The following is a 26,670-nucleotide window of genomic DNA, read 5'->3' on the forward strand; positions in this document are numbered from 1 at the left end:
GTGCAACCAATATGTTCTCTGTCTTGTTCTGACGATTACCAAAGCGTATAGAATAGCGTTTTTGTATTGTCGTAGAAGACTACCACATAAAGCCAGTTCCCTTAATAATTGTAAAACAAGAAAAGGATATGAAACGAATATATAATAATAATAATTTCACTACCGTGTTGTCTTAGCTCTCTTACAAAAAATCTCCTCCACAGAAACGGTATCTTATCTTGATCAAGAAGCGTCAGAATTATCATTTTCTGAACTTCTAGAAATATTCTGTAGATCAAGATATTTCTTCTGGGAGTAACCTTAATGCCAAGAAAAGATGTGGTCATAACTAATACAGATCGTTTCTAGAAGTATTACCTTCAAGACAAGAAATTATTTCATTACTGCAATTCAATGAGGCTTCCTCTCTTTTAATGTCACAACTACAATGAACTATGTATCTCTCAAATAATTTGGAAAGTGCTTAGTAATCTCATTGACTAATGGAGAAAGCACTAAGTTCAAGTTCTAGTAATCCTTTGTATGAGAAGTACACTCATAACTCATATGTCTATAGAGCTCATGTATGCCTTCACCTGCTGCTTTTGCTGAGTTTCTTGAATTATCGTTTATTATATTCCCTGGATGAATGCTGTGGAGTAATAGGGTTCATTGCTTTTTGCTGCGAGATTTGGTTTTTTTGGAGATTTATTCTTTATCACAACTTGATATGGCTGTCAATTGAATATAAAACATACCCAGAGAGGCTTGCGCGCAGGTGAACAAAAAAAATACCCACCCATGTATAATATCAGCATTATAAGATTTGTATCAATTTAAAATCGAAGTTTATGTATTAGTTTTTAATGTTTATCATTATTTGTGTTCCAGGTATGGTGGAGAATCTGCTTCTAACCTTCCTCCTGTGGATATAATTATCACAACAACTGACCCTTATAAGGAGCCTCCTATTATAACGGCCAATACTGTGCTTTCAGTGCTTGGATTAGATTACCCAGTAGAAAAAATTGCATGTTATGTATCAGATGATGGTGGTTCCCCTATTACTTTCTACTCTCTGTTAGAAACCTTGGAATTTGCCAAAAAGTGGGTGCCCTTCTGCAGGAATAATAATATTGAGTTAAGGATTCCATTGTTGTATTTCTCCAAAACACCCAAGTCCTCGGACCCAAAATTTCTCCAACAATGGCAGTGCATGAAGGTATCATATTAGCTATTCAATTTTCAGTAAACCTAAGATTCTATTATAAGACGATTTTTCACATCTTTTAGACCAAATTTGATGTATATCTAGTTACTTTGAATGTTTTTTTTTAATGGGTATCAAGTTTCAAATAAATCTCCTTTGCTCTGTTTGAATGTCTTGTTTTGTGATTTCATGTACTAGAGATTAAATCTACAAATAAAGGATGATACATGTAAGCAGCTTTTATAATATTTGCTTTTCTTTCAGGAAGAATATGAAAGTATGAAGAAAAGGATTGCTGATGCATTGGAGACAGGACATGTTACATTGGAATCTGTTTCTGAGAACGGTGTTAATGATTTTATGTACGAAAAGTCAGATGCTAAAAACCATTCAAGTATAGTGAAGGTAATGATAAATCATTAAAAACACAACCACCACCATAAAAACTTGTTTAGAAAACTATTTATTTTTGTTCAAAATTTCTTTGACTTCTAATTAAATTGTCATATATTCAACTAAGATTTTATTGTAACTTCAAATATGTTTTACTTATATGCACAGGTTATTCATGAAAACAAAGTGGTCCAAGAAAACGAAGGTCTTGTTCTGCCACACTTAATATACGTTGCAAGAGAAAAAAGACCTACGTTCAATCATCACTATAAAGCTGGAGCACTGAATGTTATGGTACTAATTCTATTTCGCTTATATTATTTTTCCAATACCAAGTATAAAAGGAAAGAAAGGTTTCTTCTGAATGTTTTTTTTTTCTTTTTCATTCATGTGAGATTTGAGTATAGTATTGTATAATCTTTTTATGTCTTTGTCTGTTCCTGACAGGATTGCTGTAATTATGCTGTTGTCCTACAGTGTCGCTGTCCCACTTTATTTATGATTTTTGTTCTTTTCATTTCTAATTTATAGAAAGGCAAAATTCCCTTTTACTTAATCAAAAATCATTAATTTCCCTTATTAAAAAGTCTTAGTAAGCATCTTCTATTTCACTGTCCATTTGATTTGATATGGAGTTCTTATTAAATGCATTCTGAATTTATTGTCTTTATAAAATGTTGTTGGTGATGGATTTCCAGGCGAGAGTTTCAGGACTGATGACCAACGCTCCTTTCATTCTCAATTTGGATTGTGATATGCATGTCTGCAACCCAAAAGTTATTCAACACGCCATGTGCTTTCATTTGGATTGTCCTTCTGAAAGAGATTGTGCATTTGTTCAATTTCCTCAGTTGTTTTATGAAACTCTTCAGGATGACCCATTTGGAAATCAGTTAAAATCTGTGTTCAATGTAAGTGGATTTAAATATTGTAATCTGTCTTGTTAGGAAAATTGCTCCATAGTGTTGTAGTTAGCTAACAAGGGGTCAGGATTTCTTTGAAATATATGTAGATTCTTTTCAAAGGAATGAATGGAATCCATAGCCCCGTGTATGGAGGAACATGCTGCTTCCATAGAAGAAAAGGATTGTATGGATTCCCACCGCGAACATCCCATGCAGATCAACAGTATAGTGAAGAAAATGGTCAAAGTATCAAGAAAAGAGATGAGGAAACAACCAAGCAATGCCCAGTAAAAGAAAATGTTATTTCTATTGCGTTAAATGATGATTTGAACCTTTTGCTAAAGCTCCTTGATAACCTTTGTAGAAGTTTACTTCATCATTTGCACTCTATGTATTCTTAAAAACGTTTGTTCTTTTGTTTCTTGCAGAGTTTCAAGATGAAGCTATGACAAGTGCATTTGGAGTATCTTCTGCTCTTGTATCATCTGTTGAGGCCATTATGAGAGACAATGGGTTCCAAAATAAGTCATATCCTTCTCTAGCTATAGAGGAGGCCTTGAAGGTTGCTAGTTGTAGCTATGAAGCTAACACTGCTTGGGGAAAAGAGGTAAGCTTGGTTGTTATTTGGAGAAATTGAAAAGAAATGCAAACAATAAAGAATAGTGATGTGAAGATTATACATAATATAAATATGTAAAACATTTGGTGAATATATATTCTATCTATTCTTTTATAAAAAAGTTTACAATCTCAATTTGTTCATGTTGTAGAACTTTTTGATATAGTAATGTTGACTTTAAATATGCTTAGTTCTACTATGGAACAATATTTTCTTCATCATCTATATCATAATTCAATTATTGCAATAGATGGGCCCATTCTTCATATCCTCTAACAATCTTCTTAACTTTATTGTTTCGCAAGTTACAAATGTATTATTATTTTTATATACCTCTATTGTAGAAAGTTATATGGTAGGTTGTTTCTTAGTCTTCCAAGAAAATAATGCAAAACCAGAATTTAAAATATAACCAAAAATAGACTTTTGATCATCTATAGAGCATATACAATTTGTTTCTATTTATCCAACTAATTTGCAAGAATCCTCTTAGTTGCACTTCCATGTGTCCCCTTAGATTGTACATGAACCTAGATACTAAGATCACTACAAATATGATATCGATTCAATTAATAGTCAATTAGGTCAAGCTAGGTCAATCAACTATCTATATAAACTGGGTTTAGATCTAATTTTCTATATTTGACAACTTGAGTCAAATGTGGTATTAATTCAAGTAATAGTCAATTAGATCAACCTACCAATCAACTATCTATATAAACTAGGGTTCATGAGATCTAATTGTCTATATGACAACTTAAGTCAAACTTCAATAAGTGTTGCAATTGATTTGTAACCCTTCATCTAATATTTCTATAGGAAATATCTAAAGTATATTTTTCCACAACATGAATAATGAATATTCCATCTCCATTCTATGATACTTCTATCCCAAGAAAGTACTTCACATGTCTCAAATCTATTATCTCAAATTCTACAATCATGTCCACTATAAACTCAACAAAAAAATTAAATTATTTTTTATATTGATGAGATCATCCATAAGTATATTACCACATGAGTATCTAATATAAATATTAGAGTTGACCAAATTTTCACAAAAAATTTCTACTATAAATATGAGCCAATTCTAGAATACTATGCTCTTGGGGCTTACTTAAGACCACATAAGAGCTTTTTAAATCTATAAATATAGAGTTCTTTAGAAGATGTTTTGAAACCTTATTGTTTCCACTTCAAAAAAAAAAACATGATTATAAGAATAACACTCATTACTATCTTCACTGAAAAAAAATGATGATACTATTTTTAGAATGTAAATTTTAACTCTCTCTTGTCATTATTTTTGTGATTTGATGAATTTGGACCATGTTTATTGAAAATAAAAACAAAGCACAATTTTCTTAAAAACAATAGAAAGAAAATCACAACCAACACTTTTTATTATTTACTAGACTGTCAAAACATCATTCTAAGATTCTATTATATACTCAGCCCTCTAGGTACATGTTCAAAATCTACTAACACATTTTTCCATCTATTACCATGTTTGTTTGATAGATCTTCAAAAAAATTATTTCTTGAATCATAATAATTTAAGGTTTTTATCTAGAATTAGCTTTTCTAAAAGAAAAAACATTGCTAATGACATTAATGACCTTAAAATGATAGAATCTTCATCTTTATAGAAGTAAACCCCCTTGTCATCCTTTGTGATCTAATTAACAAATCATCTATGATTGCCTTAAGAACCAACTCTGATTTCTTCATATATGTCTACATTAGAATCTTCATCTTTATAGAAGTAAACCCCCTTGTCATCCTTTGTGATCTAATTAACAAATCATCTATGGTTGCCTTAAGAACCAACTCTAATTTCTTCATATATCTCTACATTAAAATGTGTCCCTCATGTTTTCTTTTTGTCTTCTTTTTGGTTTATCCAAGAAAGTTTTTCTCACATGTTTCCCTAGAATTCCCCATGTTTCCACCAAGTATGAAAAAGCTTCCTCCCTAGCAGCTGTAGAGAATCTTCTTCCATCTGTCCTCTTTGATCCACCACATTCAAATTAGATATTTTAATGTAGGAATTTTATACTTATTCAAATGAAATGATTATGTATATTGTGAATTTGTGACACATTACAGTTGGGATGGATGTATGGATCCTCTGTTGAGGATATCATGACAGGGCTGAAAATTCACAGCTTAGGCTGGCATTCCATATATTATGACCCCGAGAAGCCTGCTTTCATGGGATGTACACCACAGAATGGTTCAGACAGTCTTGTGCAGTACAAGAGATGGGCCACAGGATTGCTAGAAATATTGATAAGCAGATTGTCCCCTTTCTTGGGTATGAATACACAACTCACACTTCGCCAAAGGATGCTTTATGCTTATTTGACCATGTCTCCAATCACCTCAATGGCAGTATTGGGTTATGCGTTATTGCCTGCCTTTAGTCTGTTAAGTGGCAAATCATTCCTTCCCAAGGTAAGCTACAATGAATAATCCAGTAGTTGACAATTGTCCTTAGATGAAATTATGTTCCTTTTACTCTACTACTGCCTTGTAGTACTTTGTTTCATTGAACTACTTTGGGTATTCGTTAACATTATAGAACTAATTTCTTTCCCTACATGTAACGGATATAAATTATTGTTCCTGCAGGTTGAGGACCCCACATTTATGGTTGCAGTTGGTTTATTCCTTTCAGTGAATGGAAATGGGCTTTTTGAATACGTTAAGTGTGATTGTTCAGTAAGAGAATGGTGGAATAATCAGAGGATGGAGTTTATAGTGAGATTATCTTCACGGTTGTTTGCATTATTTGATGTTGTGATGAAGTTAATAGGATTATCTGAAACAGTTTTTGTTGTAACCCCAAAAGGTGGTGAGAATGAGGAGGGTGATGAGGGTGAATTTATCTTTAATTCTTCTCCTTTGTTCATTCCACCAACTACAGTGTTATTGATAAACTTAGCAGCTTTGATTCATAGCAGTTTGCAAATTGTGGATGGGCAATGTGAAGTTAAGGACAAGCAATTTGCCGAGTATTTTTGTAGCGCTTGGGTGGTAATAAATCTGTGGCCCTTCTTGAAAGGGCTGGTCAAGAAGGGTAAGCACGGACTTCCATGGAGTGTGGTCATTAAAGCTAGTGTTTTGGCCGTGTTTCTAAGCACGACATGGCTTGTTTAAGCATTTCTTTTTTAGCCAAAGTATTAGACGTACCAATTGTTATATGGGTTCTTTATGTTTATGATAGATTTTTTTCGTAATCTTTTAATTACTTACTTTGTATAATTTTTCTCATGGAGATTATGTGAAAATATATTTTATTTATTAAAAAGTCATTTAATTAATGTGGTGTTTATAGTTATAAGTTTGGAGCTTTAGTGATATTGTTCTATGGTGATCTCTCATTGTTATTTTGTTGATATTTAATGTGAAATATATTTCTATCTTTACAATTTAAAAATTGAGCCCTTTGAAAAACTCATCTTTATCATTAATCTCTCTTCACATATCAAAGTTATGATTTATCTTAATATATATGTGAATATATATGTAAAGACATTATTAGGTAACTAATTACATGATTTTTATTTTGATGAATATCAAAATCATCAACCAAAAGAACAACCCATAATGATTGTCATAAAATACAGATATAAAACATAAGTTAATAAAAAATCCTCAAAATTCAATAAATCACATAGGGTGTCACTAATATATAGTCTAAAAAATATTAAATCATATAAATTTGATGCAGGGGTGAAGTTTGCCTCAGCCAAGACGCATGCATTCACATGACATAGTCCCTTTGCTCATACATCAAACTCTCACAAAATACTAGACTGCATACATTCATGCATTCTCAAAATAAATAAAATTTTAAAAATCATATTACAAAATCAACTTTTGCATTGGCCTCTCCCAAGCTTACAGACAAACAACTCTCTGTCCCTATGTAGACATGTTCTTCCTTCTAACCTTTGGCCTCTTGCTCCTTTGAAAACTTTCTCCTTTTCCCTCTATGCAGAGACCCACATGCCCAACCCTATTTTATTTTCGTACTAGGTCGACTCCCCCCTTGCACACCACCAATGCCTCCTCTCCTATATTTTGCATCTCCTAAAATTTATTTCATTGATTCATTTCTTGACGTTATTTTATATCCTTGAATCTACCATTTCATTTGAATTCAACCCTTCACCTTCTTTTTTGTTACCCCCACTTTACTCAATTTTGGCCCCCTATAGGATATTAATTAGCGTCCATAATATTCACAATTGAAGTAGTGCACCCAACTAATGTAATTACCACCAATTATGTGTTATAGTATCTATGTCATTTTGGACATTCCAACCAAGGGATTATAGTATTTAATAACGTCTAGATTTGACTAAGGGAAAACAGAAAACACAGAGCAACAATCTATGCTTTAACATTACATAGACAACTAGCAAGGTTGACAAAATTCTTCATTACTTTATGTATGTTCATACCCTATTTTGATGCTCCATTTTGGAATGGGTAGGTAGGATACTCCTGCATCAGACGTATCTGGTAGAAATTTTGTGAGCACAGGCTTACAAATGCGAAGTTGAGTGATAAAATCACCCTTTGAGATTGTAAACTCCATCGTTGTGACAATTTCACATTAAATTATTTCTTGTTCTCTTCTTACAACATTTACTTGGAGCACTCACCATCCTTCTCCATGAAATCTGCATTGCTCTCTCCTTTACCACCATCCAAAATTTAATCCACTTTCAACCATCCTCATATAACATGCTTCTTTACTACCCTTCAAAACATGTACGTACAAATCTATACTAGCAAAATTAGGGAAATAGAAGTCTTCATTTTTCAATTATTCTTCATGCACATCAATTTTATTCTTATCAAATTCAAGAAAATAAGGCATTACCTCCTCTATTGCTCTCTTTCACCTTCTACCACAACATCCTCACTTCCCACATCCTCTGCTTCATCATACAAATCCTTCCCTGTATAAATCTACACTAATAACATCCATTTGTACCATCTCTTTTGTATTCAATACCTCATTCATCTCAACATGCAAACCGTCTTTCACAAATTCAAGAAAATATAGCTTTGCCTCTTTCACCCATTCTTTTGTTGCTACCGCAACATCTATCTTCATACTATTTTCTTCAATTTTTTCATCTAAATACAATCCTCTATCATTTTCATGATAAAAAAAATAAAATTACGCATTATCTCTTTCACTACAACCTTTTCGTCACCATTATCTGTTACCACGCCTTCTTCACTTTCACTAAGTTCCTCTTCAAATATAGGACCCATGAAGTCCATCTCAACTTCCACATTTTGATTATATTATTGGCCTGCCACAAAAACTCCAATGTCTTCTATACCTTTACCTTCTTTAGGCATTTATTCAATCACCTCTTCATCTTCAAACTTATGACCAGATATGTTGTCATTATCACTCTTTGTTGTACTACTCAAATCAGTAACACTCAATGTTGTTACCTCTTCAAGATAACTCTCACTTTTCTCTTCAGGTTCCTCTAAATTGAACTCAAAAATTCTAGTATTATTTTTTATTAACTCAGTCAATATGGCCACTTGATTCATGAGATCTTTCATCTCATTCTACATTATCTCTTTCATATCTGCAATCTTATTCTATTCCCTAATCTTCTTCTCCTTTTTTCCAACATCACCATGTCTTTTTATCAAACTTCTAAAAGTCCCTTCAATCATTTCTTCTATCTCATCAATCACACATACTATTTCTCTTATGTATATTATTTTGTTCCTAAAGTCTACAAAAAATGATTCTTTCTTCTAAGTCCAAAATTTGGACTCTTGGTCTCACATCTATTCCCTTCATTGTGTAGCAAGAGATACTTACTTTATCTTGATCTTATCTTTCTCTTCACTTTTCTTACACCTGATGTGTAAGTCTCTCAGTGCAAAGTTGCCTCAAATCTTCAATTCTACTTCCACTTCTAAATCCTCTATCTTAGCTACGAATTGCCTCTCTACTTGACAATCTATCTATACACAAAAGATATACCTCCTTCAATCCACTTTAAGAAAACTGGTACAAAATGTCTCATGTCTGATGATCTATTTACATGTTCAAGGACTTCTCACAACTCTACCTGCAAGTCTTGGTGCCATGTTGCCTCACAATCGTTAATCTACTTGCATACTTAGGAACACCTACTCTAATACCATTGATGCAAGGGACAAGTCCACCTCTACCAGGACACATGCATTCACACAACAGAGACCCTCTTCTTATACATCAAACTCACATAATACTAGACTCCATCATTAAAAAAATACATTCATACATTCTCAAAATAAATCAGCTTTAAAAATCATATTACAAAATTATCTTTCACATTGGCCTCTCCCAAAAAAACAACTCTCTTTCCCTATGCAAACATGTTCTTCCTTCTAGCCTCTAGATAGTTTCTTGGTCCTCTAAAAACTTCCTCCTTTGCCCTCTATGCAACAATTACTTCTTCCACAATTCCTCGTTTCTTGTCGGTTCTCTCTTTCCTTATCTACGTAGGTCTTTTTCTACTTGGAATAGCACATACTTGTCTCTATTTTCTATCCACAATGCTTCATCAATCATTTGGGCTGATATCATTTTAATGCCCTCCTCTTTTGAACACCTCGACCCTCCTTATTCACATTGTCAACTCTATCCACAACCTCTCCTCTCTATAGAGACCCACATCCTTAGCCTATTTTATTTTCTTATTGGGCCGACTCCCCTCCTACACACCATCAACACCTCCTCTCCTATATATTGCATTCCCTAATTTTTTTTTCATCAATTCATTTCTTGATTTCTTTTCACATTCACCCTCCCCATACTCTATTGGATTTTTTTATTAGTGCCAAACCTTTTACCATAATTTTTCTTGTGAGGTAAATTTAGGTCTCCAAAAGTCAAGTGTCCAAAATACTATTCTCACATTTTAGTTTTTGCTGAAATTCTACTTAGGGTATGAAGTTTCAATAAGAAGTTTCAGTAGAATTATTTTGTAAAAATTTTATTAAAAAAAAAAAGCACGCGAGGAGGTATTGGTTGAGTTACATATTTTTGGGCTAAATGTGGGACTATTGAAGGTATCATTTGAAGAGGTCCGATCACTTTTTTGGGGGGAAGGGGGTGGGGGGGGGGAGTGATCTTGAGCAAATCCCCCCTCAATCTCTTGTTGGTTATTTTAACTTTGTCTATTAAATAATTTATTAGGAACTACTCCAAAACTTGTCATTCCTTACTTTTGGAAATTACTCTTTACCACTTTTGAAAAATTTGTCTAATGCTCATCAAATTAAGCTTTAAAATTATAACATGTAGTAAACATGTAAAACAAGCTTTTTCTCCACCTAGTTAGAATATTGATTTTGTCTTTTCATAAGACTAACACTCTATTTCTACTGTCTAAAGTAACATATAATTTTAATAATCTATATGGACTAGAAATTATTTATGAATTGTCTTTAATCTAACTAAAACCTAAATTTAGAAACCAAATATGTTTTGAACTCTCTTGATCAAATTTTCTTGCCAAAAATACAATGCCCTAATTCCAATTTCATTTAAAAAATTATAATTTTTTTATTGAAATCAAATAATTTTTTCTACACTCACATTCATAGTGGTCATACTTTTTTATATTAATGATATTAAATTTTAAATTTTCCATAGCTTTGGCCATGAAACTTATTCTAACTTGGATTTTGGCTACTATTACTTCTACTTGATTTTGTTGGACTAGTTCTTCTACCTTTTAATATATTTATTCAATTTTCTTTGAATTTGGATCTCCCTCTACCTCTATCATGAGTAATAGAAACTTGTGTCTTCAAACCATACTCCAAAAATGAGTTGGAAGAGAAACAAGTGGTCTATGCTCATGAGAAACTAGAGATATTTGAATCTCATCTATAGAAAATTATGAAATTACCGTTTGCCTCTTCTATAACCACAACAATAGACTCAAACTTTATAAGTGGGTCGTCAAAATCTTTTATGCTATTCTCTTATGTTAAAAGAGTTTCATCATGAGATCCAATTTGATTAACTAGACATATAACTTAGCTAAAAAATGAACTTATAGATTTAGAATCCATTATAGACATAGTTTTAGTATCTCTTCTAAATATTTACAACTTTAATTTTTAGCCTTAGCCATTACTTTATATGTAGTTTACAAGATGTCTCACACTTGCTTTGGTTTTATTGCTACTACAAACCTTAGGAAGACACTTCATGTATAGCTTGAAAAATGTAAAAGAGAAGCTTGGTATCTTTATTTTAATTATCCCTAACCTAACACCACAAATAATACTTCATCCATTGGTTTGAGAAAAGTTCCATATATCTTGACAACTTAATAAAGTCTTCATTGCGATTGACCAATATTTATAGTTATTGCAAGTCAATTGAAGCATTATTTATATATAACAACTAATGCCAATGTATGGATAACAAACAAACAATAATTATGAAAAGACAAACACATGGTGGAGAATAGGACAAAGCCCCATGAGATGAAATCTCTCTTTTAAGAAACTCATCTCTATAAAATGAAAAAGTGTCATACTATCCAAGAGCATCTAGGTGCACAAGCAATCAACATCAACCAAAACAAAAATTAGATTCAATTTTCTTTTTAGTTCAATTTTGATCACATAGTTAATTTTAAGATAAATTTGATCAAACTAAAGATGCCATCTTGTTAAATGACTTATAAGTTTCTGAAGCGAAAAGTAACAACTATCAACCAAATTATAGATTTTTAGCGGTGTCACGGGTTTGCAAACCACTTGACTCGTTAATGGCATACTTAACCAATGACTTAGTTTGTCAAAGGCTAAGTTCGCCAACGATTCAGTTTATCGACGACTTAGGTCGTCGAAAACTAAAGGAGAACAGTTTTGTCGGCAAGTTCACCGCATTGTCGAAGGATTCAAAAGTTCTTCCAAGCACCGAAAACATGTTTGTGTATGGATGATCTCGCTGATAAACACTTAGCGGGTTTATTTTACGAAGCATTCCAAATGGTCTGAACAGCTTGATCATAAGCATGGAAATGGACTTTGGTATCATGATAAGGTCCGTAATCCTAAGAACCTTGAAAAGTGCTTAGATTCCTTTGGAATCTTGAACAACAACAAGGCTTAACGACGATGTTTGAAAGCCAATAATGTGGAGATAAACATGTGGGAGAAAAGGTAATCATATAATGACACATGGTGAAAAATTATAAGGCGGATATAATGACACATGGTGTTGGCTGCATGATAGGGCAGTGTGATAATAACCGCTCCCCCATCTCTCATCAGAGGTGGATGAACAAGGTAAAACTCATTAAATATTATGACAATTTTTTAAATTGATTGATTTGTTTTTAATCAATTTATAAAAAAAATTAAAATTTACTAGCTCTCTAAGAATAAATGAACTATTTTTAAATAGATGGAAAAAAACATCATTAACATAAGAAGCCAGGTTACACCATCACAAATGAATTATTTATTAATAGATTAAGAAAAACCATCAGTTCATATAGTACATCCAAGGGATGTTAAGGAGAAACCCTACTACTCTCAAGAAAGTCGCCCATTTTACTTTCACTAGAAAATAATTGCTTAACGAAGCCATGTTCTGGCTAGAAATACTGCCAAACAACTGGCTTTAATGACCACACTCCATGGAAGTCCACATTTACCCTTTCTGACCAGTCCTTTCAAGAAGGGCCACAGATTAATCACCACCCAAGCGCTGCAAAAATATTCTGCAAATAGCTTGTCCTTAACTTCACATCGCCCAACCACAATTTGGAAAGTGCTCTTAATTAAAGCTGCTAAGTTTATCAATACTATTGTAGTTGGCGGAATGAACAAAGGAGAAGAATTAAAGGTAAATTCACCCTCATTAACCTCATCGTTCTCACCACCTTTTGGGGTTACAACGAAACCTATTTCAGATAATCCTACTAACATCATCACAATATCAAATAATGCAAACAAATGTGACGACAATCTCGATATCAACGCCATCCTCTGATTATTCCACCATTCTCTTACAGAACAACCACACATAAGATATTCAAAAAGATCATTTCCATACATTGAAAGGAATAAACCAGCTGCAACCATAAATGTGGGGTCCTCAATCTGCAAGAGCAATAGTTTATATCCATTACATACAGAGAAAGAAACAGAGTACTAGAAGGCAGTTGTAGAATAAAAGTAATCTAATTTCACCAGAGGACAATAATCAACTACTAAATGATTCATTGTAGCTTACCTTGGGAAGAAATGCTTTCCCACTTAACAGACTGAAGGCAGGCAATAGCACATAAACCAATACTACCATTGAGGTGATTGTAGACAAGGTACAATAAGCATAAAGCATCCTCTGTCGAAGTGTCAGTTGACTATTCATACCCAAGAAAGGGCATAATCTGCTTATCAATATTTCAAGCATTCCTGTGGCCCATCTCTTGTACTGCACAAGAGTGTCTGGACCGTTCCCTGGTGCACATCCCATGAAAGCAGGCTTCTCAGAGGAATAATATATAGAATTCCAACCTAATCTGTGAATTTTGAGCCCTGTCATGACATCCTCGACAGAGGATCCGTACATCCATCCCACCTGTAATGTGTCACAAATGCAAAATATACAGAGTTATTTCATTTTTCCAGCTTGATCAAGTTGGTGTTATTATCACAAGGAGAATGAGTTGGTATAACTAGATTTAAAAGGGTTATTTATGTAGGTTTTAGAGGATCATTCACCAAATAACAATCAGGCTTACTTCTGTTCCCCAACCAGTGTTAGCTTCATAGCCACAACTAGCAACCTTCAAGGCCTCCTCTATAGCCAACGAAGGATATGACTTATTATGGAACCCATTGTCTCTCATAACTGTCTCAGCAGATGATACAAGAGCAGAAGATGCTCCAAATGCACTTCTTATAGCTTCATCTTGAAACTCTGCAAGAAACAAAAAAACACAGAGATTTTAGAGTGAGTAATTTTCCAAATTTAGTTTTCCCTAAGTCCAAACGATAAAATAAACTACTACAAAGGTTACCAAGGAGCTTTAGCAAAAGGTTCAAATCACCATTTCATGCAATAGAAAATAATTTACTTTTATTGGACATTGCTTGGTTGTTTCCTTACCTTTTCCCTTAATACCAGGACATTTGTCTTTACTGTAGTGTTGATCTGCAACTGATGTTCGCGGTGGGACTCCATATAATCCTTTTCTTCTATGGAAGCAACATGTTCCTCCATACAGGGGGCCTTGGATTCCATTCATACCTTTGAAAATGATCTGCATATATTTCAAAGAAACCATGATCCCGTGTTAGTTAACTGATTTCCAAATGGGTCACATTTTGCTAACCAAAATGACTACAATATTTAAATCCACTTACATTGAACACAGATTTTAACTGATTTCCAAATGGGTCATCCTCAAGGGTTCCATAAAACAACTGTGGAAATTGAACGAAACCACTGTCTCTTTCAGAAGGACAGTCCAAATAAAAGCACATGGCATGCTGTATAACTTTTGGGTTGCAGACATGCATATCACAATCCAAATTAAGAATGAAAGGAGCGTTGGTCATCAGTCCCGAAACCCTCGCCTGAAAATTCAGAATGCTTGGTTGTTTCCTTACAATAAATTCAGAATGCATTTGTTTGCATTACCAAACAAATAATGCAAGATATAAATAAGTACATATCAAAGAGACTCTTGAATCAATTTTTTCATGTTAAAAAAGGAAAAATAATGTTTTTTTAGGTAAAGGGGCTTTTGAAAAGATGCCAATCTTTTTATAAAATATAAATGAAAAGAACCAGATTTATAAATAAAGTAGGATAATAGTTACAAACAAAGACATAAAAAGAAGTAAACAATACCATGCCCAGACTTAACAGTTTTCACACTAAATATATATGTTCACATTCTTATGGACTTAATAATCATCTCCCTTAACCCAGACATGAGACCGAAAACATAATTTAGAAGACCTTTCTTCCCTGTGTAAAGACTTCAAATCTAAAAGCACATCCTACTGAAAAATAAAATATAAGCGAAATAGAATCAGTACCATAACATTCATTGCTCCAGCCTTATAATGATGATTGAACATAGGTCTTTTTTCTCTTGCAACATATATTATGTGTGGCAGAACAAAATCTTCATTTCCTTGGCTTATTTTGTTTTCATGAATAACCTGTCCATTTAGATATTGAATATGCGACAACTCATCAGAAGTAAAGAAAATTTTGAACAAGAATGAATAGTATTCCAATAGTTTCTTTTGTTGTGTTTTTAATAATTTATTGTCACCTTCACTATACTTGAATGGTTTTTAACGTCTGAGCTTTTGTACACAAAATCATTAACATCATCCTCAGAAACAGATTCCAATATAACATGTCCTCTCTCCAATGCATCAGCAATCCTTCTCTTCATACTTTCATATTCATCCTGAAAAAAATATTGTTATTTTAATAAGTTGCTTATATAAATTTAGTAACATGAAATAATAAAACAAGACATATTTGAAAACTTAACACCCACACAAATAATCTTCAAACTATTATACTTTTAGTAAATAATCTTCAAACTATTATACTTTTAGTGGGTTTACATCAAATTTTACCTAAAAGATGTGAGAAAAAAGGTCCTACAATACAATCTTAGGTCTAGTGAAAATTGAATAGCTATTATAATACCTTCATGACCTGCCATTGTTGGAGAAATTTTGGATCTGATGACTTGGGTGTTTTGGAGAAATACATTATTGGAATCCTTAACTCAATATTGAAATTCCTGCAGAAGGGTACCCATTTTTTGGCGAATTCCAATGTTTCTACAAGAGAGTAGAAAGTAATAGGAGACCCACCATCATCTGTTACATAACATGCAATTTTTTCTACTGGATAATCCAATGCAAGCACTGAAAGGACAGTATTGGCCGTTATTAGAGCAGGCTCCTTATAAGGGTCAGTAGTAGTGATAATTATATCCACAGGAGGAAGCTTAGAAGCAGATTCTCCACCATACCTGCAACACAAATAAAAACAAATATTAAAAACTAATTCATTAACTTCAATTTTAAACTGATACAAATCTTATGATACTGATATTATACATGGGTGGTTATTCTTTTTTTTCACCTGCGTGCAAGCCTCTCTGGGTATGCTTTATATTCAACCGACAGCCATACCAGGTTGTGATAAAGAACGAATTGCAAAGAAAACCAAAGCTCACAGGAAAAAGCAACGATCCATATTACTCCGCAGCATTCATGCAGGTAACACAATAAACGATAAGTCAAGAAGCTCAGCAAAAGCAGGAGGTGAAGGCATGCAAAAGCTCTATAAACATATGACTTATAAATGTACTTCTCATACAAAGGATTACTATTACTCGGACTTAGTGTTTTCTCCATTAGTCAATGAGATCACTAAGCACTGTCCAAATTATTTGAGAGAATAGAATAGTTCTATCTATATGGGTACTGTCTTTATAGTTGTGAGTTTAACAGAGAGGAAGACTCATTGACTTCTAGGTGTGACTGATAGGTTGATAGATTTTCTTATCGTGAAGGTCATACTTCTAGAAGCAATCTGCATGGATTATGAAACTTATGTTTTCTTGGCATTAAGGTTACTTCCAGCAACACCTTTGTTGTAAAATATTTGTATAAGTTCAGGAAATGATAACTCTGACGCTTCTTGACAAGATCAAGATGCTACTTCAGTGGAGGAGATCTTTTGTAAGAGAGCTAATACAACACGGCAGTTTAAATTATTATAATTATTATGTTCTTTTCATCCTGCCCTTGTTTTAGTACTGTTACATGGGACCGGATTTATGTTGTATCCTTCAAGAACAATACAAAAATGCTAACCTATATGCTTTTGTAAGCGAGAGATGAATACAAAAATGTATATTTGTTGGACATGGAGAGGTTTGGACAAGAAAGGATAAGAAGCGTAAGTAAATATAAATGGATAAGGGAGACATGTGTATATATTTTTTTTTTTATATTATAAATTATATTAAATGAAAAATTAGGTTTAGAGTATTTAATTGTGTAGGGTATATTGGATTAGTTTTTTATATTATGAAAAATTGTTCAATGTGCTCTCTTCAAATTAGTGGAGCTGGATTGACTTAAAAAGGAGTAATATTGTTAATTTAGGTTTTAATTAACATCTACAATTTAATAGGTAAATAAATGATTAGGTATTAGGGTGGTGAGGATAAGTTGGAAATATAATTTTGATTTAAAAAGGGATGCAGTATGTTTACGTTTTAAGAAAATATATGAGGTAAATGAAAAAATAATCTTCTTCTAATGTTAATTAATAAGGTTTCATAGATTAGATTAATTTTTCAAATTAATAATGGTTTGAACTAAAACAAATTTATTTTTAAAAAAATAATCTTTTAATGAATACTATATATATTACCATTTATTAAATAGTGTTATGTTTATTCACAAAAACAAGTGGACGGAAAAAGTCACACCCCCTGAGCTCGGATGGGTAGCAGAGTTGGCTTGGACCGTGGATTTGCTCCCCATTGGTCTCGGGTTCGACTTTGAGGCCCGGAATCACTCGATGGATCTAGCTTATGGATGACTTGGTCCTTCTAGGTAACTAGTCTTGCCTCAAGCTCGCCCCTTCTAGAACTCCAACTTGGCAGTAAGTAAACCCAAGGCAAGGCAGGTTAGGTGTCGAGCTTGGGTCATGAGGATACCTTGAGTTACCCAAAAAAAAAGTCACACCCCTCAAGTCCAAATGGACCATCAACATGAAGCAAGATAACATAAAGAGTACAATAAGCTATTAAGTGATGCAGAGCATCCACACAAATTGAACTACTTAGGGAGATCTTTCTCCCAACTCACCTAATCAAAAAGGTGATAACAACCCTAAAGCCTACTGAGTACTTACAAGGCCTCTAGTTTCTCAATCTACCCCCATTAACCCAAAGACACACTCCTACTTCTAAACCTTCATCCAATCATGGAAACATGCCCAAATAGGTCTTACCAACATGTTTAGACCCTTGACCAAACACTTCAATACCAAACACCATAGATTCACTCAATGGCCAACAACACTAGGCCTTTCCCAATTAGGACTACCAAAGGCTTACTCACATAACTCACAATGCTAAATAGGCATACCCCACCCCAAGGACTTTCATGGAGACATTATTTAGGCTCTCCTCCATGTCCAAACACTTGACTCAACCCTCCCAACCACCCTAGGAAACATCATAACACCTTGTTGTCTCAAATCTGTTCATAGGGACAAAAATCAACTTCTAGGATAGTCATGTACAAGACGGGGATAGTCATGATTTGAGGGATCATTCTTTACTCTCAACCCTTTAAATGAAATCCATGATGATGGGGAATATTTCTATTGCCCCCCCTGACTTCCAAGTTAGCCCCAAATCCACTCTAAAGCATGTAAAGTGTAGAAATTCAAGTCACTGTCAAACCGTGACAGTCCAGCATAAGGTTTAGGACAGTCAAGGGTTTTTAATCTCTTTATCTTGTTCAAGGTTACCGTTGTTGATAACATGTCCCTAGACACTCCACACACCCTTCTATGCCTTCACCAACCTTTCAAGGCTCTCACCTTACATTTAGCCTTCCAAATCACCATCAAAGTTCTGATTTCTCAAACTGAGACAAGGATTTCAGTCTTTGTATTCTTCTTTAGCACGTGCAAACTCCACAATGAAATCCTGCAATCATTGGAAGACAAAGAAATGCATATTTACAAGATTTTCCATCCATTGGATGGTGTCTCAATCATGAATATAAAGAGTTTTACATTTTCCTCTATCTCGGATTACCCTAGTTTGGGGTTTTGACATATTTTAGGAAAAACAAGATATCTTCTTCTACAGTGCACCAAATCAAATGAAACCACTTGAAAAAGGAAGAATAATCATTCAAGAATAACAACAAATAATTTTTCAAAGAAAATGAATAAGACTTGTCAATGAATAACTCCTTGGAGCAAACTGTCACGTGGAGAAACATAGGAAAGTGCAGTGTTTAAAGATTTTTATTCATTTTTCCTTCATACATTCAACAAAAACCTTGATTCGAACTCCCAAGGTCTATTTATGCATCCACATGGTGGTTACATCTTCTCCAACTACATTTCAAACCATATGTACGTTGGAGACTAAACTTGACAACCTTTGACAACTTTCAGACATAATTGACAATTTTGAACTTAGACGAACCTATGACCCCCAAAACATCAAAATAAGTCTAAATGGACATAATAACATCTAAACCAGCCTTCGAAATCCCAGCATCCACCGATACATTGGAAGAGTCCAAATATTTCTTAACAGAATAATGCTAGTAAGAAGCCCCTGACCACCATGAGGCCGCAAGATTTTTCTTCTTGAGCCCACAATTTCCAGCTGCATGGCCGGTTTTGAAGCATTTACGACACCTGAATGAAATACCTTTGTAATCCAAAGTTTGGACCCAACTACCAAAAGAGGAGTTGATGGCAATCTCAACTGGAAGTCCCTTAGACACATCTAGCTCCACTAGAATTCGAGAGAAAGTAGTGTGGTAAAGCTCAAAGGATTCGTTATCCACCATGATTAAACTCCCAATAACATCACCAATTTCCTCAAAGAGAGAATCAACCCACAAATGGATAGGAAGATAAGGAAGTCGAACCCAAACCAGGATTTTGTTGAACTTCTTAGATAGGGGGTTAAAATCGGAGTGCTAGGGTTTGGCCAAAAGCGGCATTTTATTTTTCTTGTAGAAAACGATTTGACACAAAAAAAAATTTCTATCCTTAGCATCTTCAAATTTAGCTACAAAGAAACCTTTAGCCATAGGGTATATATGAACAGTACTAGAAATGAGTGGTTCCTAGTGAAGAGAGATCCATTTATGCAGCTCCGGGAGGCTAGGCCAAGAACCCTTGAATCTGCAGATAACACCATGCTCCATAAAAACCTTCACATTATTCTCTATTTCCCTATTTGAATCCTTGTTCACATTAACAGAGGCCGCACAGGAGACAGGGATAAACCCCCTTCCGCCCTCGCTCTATGAAAATTTGACGTCTCCCGAGCAAAGTCGTTGCGAGGGGTATCTACTACCACCATCGCCCAGGAGGGACCAACAACCACTTCACAAGTGTTAATAGCCTACACAATTAAATACTTTAAACTGGGGTTGAAAATGCCTCCTACCACTTTCCCGCCTATTGATCCTTCCCGATCCCCTGCTACCACTCTCCATGTCGGCACCGCGACACAGGTTGCTTCAATGGTTGTTGGTCCCTCCTGGGCGACAGTTGTAGCAGATACCCCTCGCAACAACTTTGCTCAGAAGACGTCAAATTTTCGCAGAGGGGGGGAAGGGGGTTTATCCCTATCTCCTGTGTGGCCTCTGTTAATGTGAACAAGGATTCAGATAGAAAAATAGAGAATAATGTAAAGGTTTTTACGGAGCATGGTGTTATCTGCAGATTCAAGGGTTCTTGACCCAACCTCTCAGAGCTGCATAAATGGATCTCTCTTCACTGGGAACCACTCATTTCTGGTATTATTCATATATACCCTATGGCTAAAGGTTTCTTTGTAGCTAAATTTGAAGATGCTAAGGATAGAAAAAAAGATCTGTGTGAAAGCTTTTTCTACTAGAAAGATAAAATATCACTTTTGGCCAAACCCTGGCACTCCGATTTTAACCCCCTTTCTGAAAAGTTCAACAAAATCCCAGTTTGGGTTCGACTTCCTTATCTTCCTATCCATTTGTGGGTTGATTCTCTCTTTGAGGAAATTGGTGATGCTTTTGGGAGTTTCATCATGGTGGATATTGAATCCTTTGATCTTTACCACACTACTTTCGGTCGAATTCTGGTGGAGCTAGATGTGTCTAAGGGACTTCTAGCTGATATTTTCATCAACTCCTCTTTTGTCAGCTAGGTCCAAACTTTGGATTACGAAGGTATTTCGTTGAGGTGTCATAAATGCTTCAAAACCGGCCATGTGGCTAGAAATTGTGGGCTCGAGAAGAAAAATCTTGTGGCCTCATGGTGGTCCGAGACTTCTTACCAACATTATTTTGTTAAGAAATCTAAATGGACTCTTCCAATGTATCGGTGGATGCTGGGATTTCGAAGGCTGGTTTAGATTCTTTTTTGGAGAAGATTTTTTCTTCGGATGCCACTAAGGATGGCTCGGGGATTAAAATTATTGGAATTCAGGATGTTGTTGTCTCTTCTGCTGAAAATGGTTTGTTTTCTTCTTTGGTGGATGACCTTCCCACTTCCCAGATTGTTGCTGGATCTTTGTCTGATCCTTCTGTTTCTCATATTTTTGTTGTCCCTGCCTCTCTTGATGTTGCCTTTGTTCCTCCTAGTGGTGGTAGGTCCTCTATTTTAGATCCGTCTTCTTTGCAAAGGTCTGCTGCTAGGGTTGAGGAGGGATGGATTACCGTTAAAAGTAATAAATATAAATCGTCCCAAGCCTCTTTTGATATGACCCTTTGATCTCACAAGTGTAGATCAGATACTTGATCAGTCCTGGTTGGGTTGGGGCTGCTTGCTGGTCTTTGTTGCAGCCAGTTGGTTCTTGTTGGGGGTCCTTCTTGTGTTGTCCCACATCTTCTGTTTGGTTTTGTTGTGTCTCTCTTATGTTCTATTTCATTGAGTGGACTTTTAGGCTTATCTTAAGGTTCGGGTTTTGGGTCCCCACAAAACCTGTTTTGTATAAGGTTTCAGGTCCCTTCAAAAATTGTTTTCCCTTAATCAAAAACATCTTCACATCACATTTTATATCAAAATTGACCATTTAAACACCTTGAGCACTCAACTTTTTACAACTTTAGAGCAATTTTGCCAATATGAGTAACCTATGACTAGACATAAGAAATATTGATCTAGATGACCTTATTACATCAAAAATTATTATAATTGACCTTATTTACATCAAGAATCCATAAAAACACTTGTCTTCCATATTTGACCTCATGGAGGCCTGATGAGTAAGGAGGTGCTCCTGCACCATACACCCCCCTATAGAAAAACTCATGTCCCATGAGGGGACTCCAACTTCGCGTTGTGAATACACACCCCTGCAATAAATAGATAAAAACTAGAACACAATGGCACATTAGACCAAAAAGGATTACCAACCACCATAACACTTGGTTGATACCAAGAATTCCCTTGTGGTGCTTGCACTTGCACCCTCTCCAACACTTGTTCAATCTGTTCTTGTTGTACCTGCCCCTTAACACCTACATTTACATGTTCTTTATTTATCTTGTCCTGCACAAAAGGACACATAATTGATCCAATCATTACCCCTTCAAACAAATCACTATTTTCAACCTTATTTAGCCTTGAATTGGCTGCAACTTCCTCATCCTTGAGTAGTGTCTTCTTACCAAACATAACTATTTTACTCTTACCCAAGGTTAACATAATCATTCATTGGCATTAGAGTATACTTAACCCCATCCTTTTCAATAGCATAAGTGTTCCTCCTACCATCACAACAAGTATTTTTATCACATTTCCAAGGTCTACCAAGTAGAATATGGCTACATTCCATGGGCAAGATATCACATATAACACTATCTTTATACTAACCAACGTGAAAATCAACCTTTGCTTGTTCCTTCACCAACAAAGTAACATCATCATTAACCCAAGAAACTCTATAAGGATTCTTATGAGACATCCTTTCCTACTTCAATTTATCAACCATTTTAGTAGGAACCATGTTATCAGTAGAACCCAAATCAACAATAATAGTACAAACTTTACCTTTGCATTGATACCTTGTTCTAAAGAGGCTTCTTCTTTGTATGGGTTCATCTCCTTGTGAGGTCTTCAAAATAGTCTTCTTAATCATCAAGCTCTCTCTAACTTCAAAATTACATTCAACCACCTTTGAAATATCAACCTTCTCTTCTTCTACAAATGCAACCCTTTTGTCAACCTTAGATGATGATGATGATGTCTTTTTCAGGATATTTAAAAGAAGGATGACCAAAATAACATCTACTGGAGAATTGATTAGAACCTCTACCAAATCTACCTCTATTGTTACCAAATCCACCTCTAGAATCAGAAAATAATTGTTATTTACCTTTGCTTGTATCACCTTGATCCTCATGGGTTTTTTTTGTGAAGGAATTGCACCTCTACCTTGGTTATTGCTGCTGCCTCTTCCTCTTGTGAATTTCTCTTGCCTTCTTTTGACTTTCTCCTTAGCCCTGAGTGCAAATTGGAAACATTCTTCCACACTTTTGGGGTTAGCAATTACCAACTCATCTTGAATATTTAACCTAAGTCCTCCAAGATACCTAGCCACCTTTTCACTTTCATCCTCATCCCTTCCTACTCTTATACTCAACTTATAAAATTCATTAATATAAGTTTTCACATCTAAATCCCTTTGTTTTAAACTTTGCATTCTTTTAAACATTTGAACCTCATAGTATCTAGGGATAAACTTACCTTTGAGTTTTGCCACCATTCTATCCCATGAGATTATCTTTTATTTGTGCTTCTTCCTTCTTCCTGCCTGTTCATAATCCCACCATAGGAGAGCATGTCCTTTCAACTTTGTCTTTGACTCTCTGATCCTCTGGCACATCTTCACTCTCAAAATATGTGTCCATGGTTGCTACCCAATCAATAAGTTCTTCTTCATTCAGATTTCTACCTATATAGGTAGGTAAACTCTTGCCTTGTATTGATCACCTTTTACTTCCTTTAACAATCTGAGTGTCCGCTACTCTTCAGGATCTATCTGCTCTTCCCCTTCTGCTTCTTGGGGCTCCTCTTATTCTTCCTCTTCATCACTCACATCTCCTATATCAAGATTACTTCTTTGATTGGACTCTAAGGCTTCAAACCTTCTCATCACAACATTGTAGGATTCTTTCCACCTTGAATTCTTCTCCTTCAACTCCTACAACTCTCTAGCAGTATCCACACTCTTAGGAGGCATCTTGACTTCAAACTCTTACTTACCCTTCTCTCAAATCCCAACTATCTTCTTCAAGTGCCTACTTTCTTGCTCTGATACCAATTGATGCAGAGCATCCACACAAACTCAACTACTTAGGGAGATCTTTCTACCAACTCACCTAATAAAAGATGTGATAACAACCCTCAAGCCTACTGAGTACTTACAAGGCCTCTAGTTTCTCAATCTGCCCCCATTAACCCAAAGACACACTCCTACTTCTCGACCTCCATCCAATCATGGAAACATTCCCAAATAGGTTTTACCAACACGTTTAGACCCTTGACCAAACACCATAGATTCACTCAATGGCCAACAACACTTGGCCTTTCCCAATCAGGACTACCAAAGGCTTACTCACATAACTCACAATGCTAAATAGGATTACCCCACCCCAAGGAATTTCATGGAGAAATTATTGAGGCTCTCTTCCATGGCCAAACACTTGACTCAACCCTCCCAACCACCCTAGGAAACATCATAACACCTTGTTGTCTCAACTCTTTTCATAGGGACAAAAATCAACTTTTAAGACAACCATGTACAAGATGGGGACAATCATGATTTGAGGGATCCTTCTTTACTCTCAACCCTTTAAATAAAATCCATTATGACTATTAATCTTCCTATTACCCCTCTGACTTCCAAGTTAGCCCCAAATCCACTCTAAAGCATGTAAAGTGTAGAAATTCAAGTCACTAACAAACTGTGACAGTCAAGCATTGAGGTTTAGGACAGTCAAGGGTTTTTAATTTCTATAGTTTGTTCAAGGTTAACATTGTTGAGAATATGTCCTTAGACACTCCACACACCCTTATATTCCTTCACCACCCTTTCAAGGCTCTCACCTTACATTTAGCCTTCCAAATCACCACCAAAGTTTTGATTTCTCAGACTGAGACATGGATTTCAGTCTTTGTATTCTTCTTTAGCACATGAAAACTCCATCATGAAACCCTGCAATCATTGGAAGACAAATAAATACATATTTATAAGATTTTGCATCCATTGGATGGTGTCCCAATCATGAATATAAAGAGTTTAACATTTTCCTCTGTCTCGGATTACCCTAGCTTGGGGTTTTGACAGATTTTAGGAAAAACAAGATATCTTCTTCTACAGTGCACCAAATCAAATGAAACCACTTGAAAAATGAAGAATACTCATTCAAGAATCATAAAAAATAATTTTTTAAAGAAAATGAATAAGACTTGTCAATGAATAACTCCTTGGAGTAGACTGTCAGGTGGAGAAACACAGGAAAGTGCAATGAGTTTCAAGATTTTTATTCATTTTTCCTTTATATATTCAACAACAACCTTGATTCAACCTCCCAAGGTATATTTATGCATCCAAATGGTGGTTAAAACTTCTCAAAATATATTTCAAACCATATGTACGTTGGAGACCAAACTTGACAACCTTTGACAACTTTTAGACATAATTGACAATTTTGAACTTAGACAAACCTATGACCCCCAGAACATCAAAATAAGTACAAATGGTCATAAGAACATCTTCACATCAAATTTTACATAAAAATAGATCATTTAAACACCTTGAGCACTCAAATGTTTACAACTTTAGAGCAATTTTGAGCAATTTTACCGATATGAGCAACCTATGACTAGACATAGCAAATATTGGTCTAGATGACCTTATTACATAAAAAAATGATCATAATTGACCTTATTTACATCGAGAATCCATCAAAAAACTTGTCTTCCATAGTTGACCTCATGGAGGCCTGATGAGTAAGGAGGTGCTCCTGCACCATTAAGAAACTAGAGCACAAATAGAAGGAAGTGGAGGGAATTTAAATCATCCAATGTGCCCCATACATCAAGAGAGTTTGACATAACCAAGGGAGTGTCCCATCAATCATTGTCATTATTAGAATTTTTCTCTTGAGTTCCTTCATTAACCACTCAAGCATGAGAAATAACAAGAACCAAGTGAACAAATTTGTTTGAGTCAGACTAAATAGAGTTTCCTCTACCAACAAGTGGTAAAGAGGTAGTATGCCTTGTGACTAGCCCCAGTAAGCATGATTCCTTCTTAAAGGAGGAGAAGATAGAGAGTGGACATCCCAAAGATCATAAGAAAAATACCCATTCTCATAGTGACGCCTTCAAGTAGGAGATCGACATTGAGAAGAGATAGGATCCAAAGTTACTTTGACAACAACACAACAGATATTTTCTCAATGATCCAATAACACTTAAGTGAATCACTCTAAGTGCAACTTTATTTTATTTTTCTTGAATTTGTGACATTGTAGCGTCCTAAAATTGCGACACTTGCAATTTCGACTGCATTTGGGTCTTCACGATGGCGATGCAACACTGAACCTGAATGGAGACCCCGAAACTTGCTCATGACATCAAAAACTGCATTTTTCCAGCACCCTGCCTGATCCCTCCTTGCACCCTGCTGTCCCGGGAGGTGGGACCAAAGCGCCCAGCGCCGTGGTCCTTCAGGACCAGGGCG

The 26,670-nt window shown here is 35.1% G+C and overlaps 2 protein-coding genes across 4 annotated transcripts; one reads left to right on the forward strand and one right to left on the reverse strand.

Annotated features, from left to right (window-relative positions):
- The first annotated feature begins 254 nt into the window (after positions 1-254).
- Positions 255-6,373, forward strand: LOC131039987 (cellulose synthase-like protein H1). Of its 2 annotated transcripts, XM_057972862.2 has the most exons (10): positions 256-563; positions 686-757; positions 871-1,201; positions 1,454-1,594; positions 1,751-1,876; positions 2,281-2,493; positions 2,595-2,727; positions 2,916-3,094; positions 5,216-5,563; positions 5,741-6,373. In XM_057972862.2, exons 1-10 carry the CDS (start codon positions 523-525, stop codon positions 6,266-6,268), a joined length of 2,112 nt encoding a protein of 703 aa, XP_057828845.2. In that variant the 5' UTR covers positions 256-522; the 3' UTR covers positions 6,269-6,373. The 2 variants fall into 2 exon arrangements, with proteins under 2 accessions (XP_057828840.2, XP_057828845.2); XM_057972857.2 differs by having other exon boundaries at positions 255-757.
- A 6,236-nt stretch (positions 6,374-12,609) lies between these two features.
- LOC131039977 (cellulose synthase-like protein H1) lies at positions 12,610-16,607 on the reverse strand. 2 transcript variants are annotated; one of them, XM_057972848.2, is made up of 9 exons: positions 16,302-16,607; positions 15,858-16,188; positions 15,469-15,609; positions 15,227-15,352; positions 14,546-14,758; positions 14,289-14,442; positions 13,921-14,099; positions 13,410-13,757; positions 12,610-13,276 (listed from the first exon to the last, which is right to left on the reverse strand). In XM_057972848.2, exons 1-9 carry the CDS (start codon positions 16,574-16,576, stop codon positions 12,749-12,751), a joined length of 2,295 nt encoding a protein of 764 aa, XP_057828831.2. In that variant the 5' UTR covers positions 16,577-16,607; the 3' UTR covers positions 12,610-12,748. The 2 variants fall into 2 exon arrangements, with proteins under 2 accessions (XP_057828831.2, XP_059077191.1); XM_059221208.1 differs by lacking the exon at positions 14,546-14,758.
- Positions 16,608-26,670: the final 10,063 nt, after the last annotated feature.

Source organism: Cryptomeria japonica, chromosome 5, assembly GCF_030272615.1.
Source record: "Cryptomeria japonica chromosome 5, Sugi_1.0, whole genome shotgun sequence".
Classification (NCBI taxonomy): domain Eukaryota; kingdom Viridiplantae; phylum Streptophyta; class Pinopsida; order Cupressales; family Cupressaceae; genus Cryptomeria; species Cryptomeria japonica.

Bases quoted from the DNA above. Each gene is read 5' to 3' on its own strand.
- LOC131039987 (XM_057972857.2), top strand. From the start codon at position 483: ATGGAGAAAGCACTAAGTTCAAGTTCTAGTAATCCTTTGTATGAGAAG. The intron at 758-870 runs GTGAACAAAAAA...TTTGTGTTCCAG, and splicing joins CCAGAGAGGCTTGCGCGCAG to GTATGGTGGAGAATCTGCTT. The intron at 5,564-5,740 runs GTAAGCTACAAT...TTGTTCCTGCAG, and splicing joins GCAAATCATTCCTTCCCAAG to GTTGAGGACCCCACATTTAT.
- LOC131039977 (XM_057972848.2), bottom strand. From the start codon at position 16,576: ATGGAGAAAACACTAAGTCCGAGTAATAGTAATCCTTTGTATGAGAAG. The intron at 14,759-15,226 runs GTACTGATTCTA...CTGAATTTTCAG, and splicing joins CTGGAGCAATGAATGTTATG to GCGAGGGTTTCGGGACTGAT. The intron at 13,277-13,409 runs GTAAGCTACAAT...TTGCTCTTGCAG, and splicing joins GGAAAGCATTTCTTCCCAAG to ATTGAGGACCCCACATTTAT.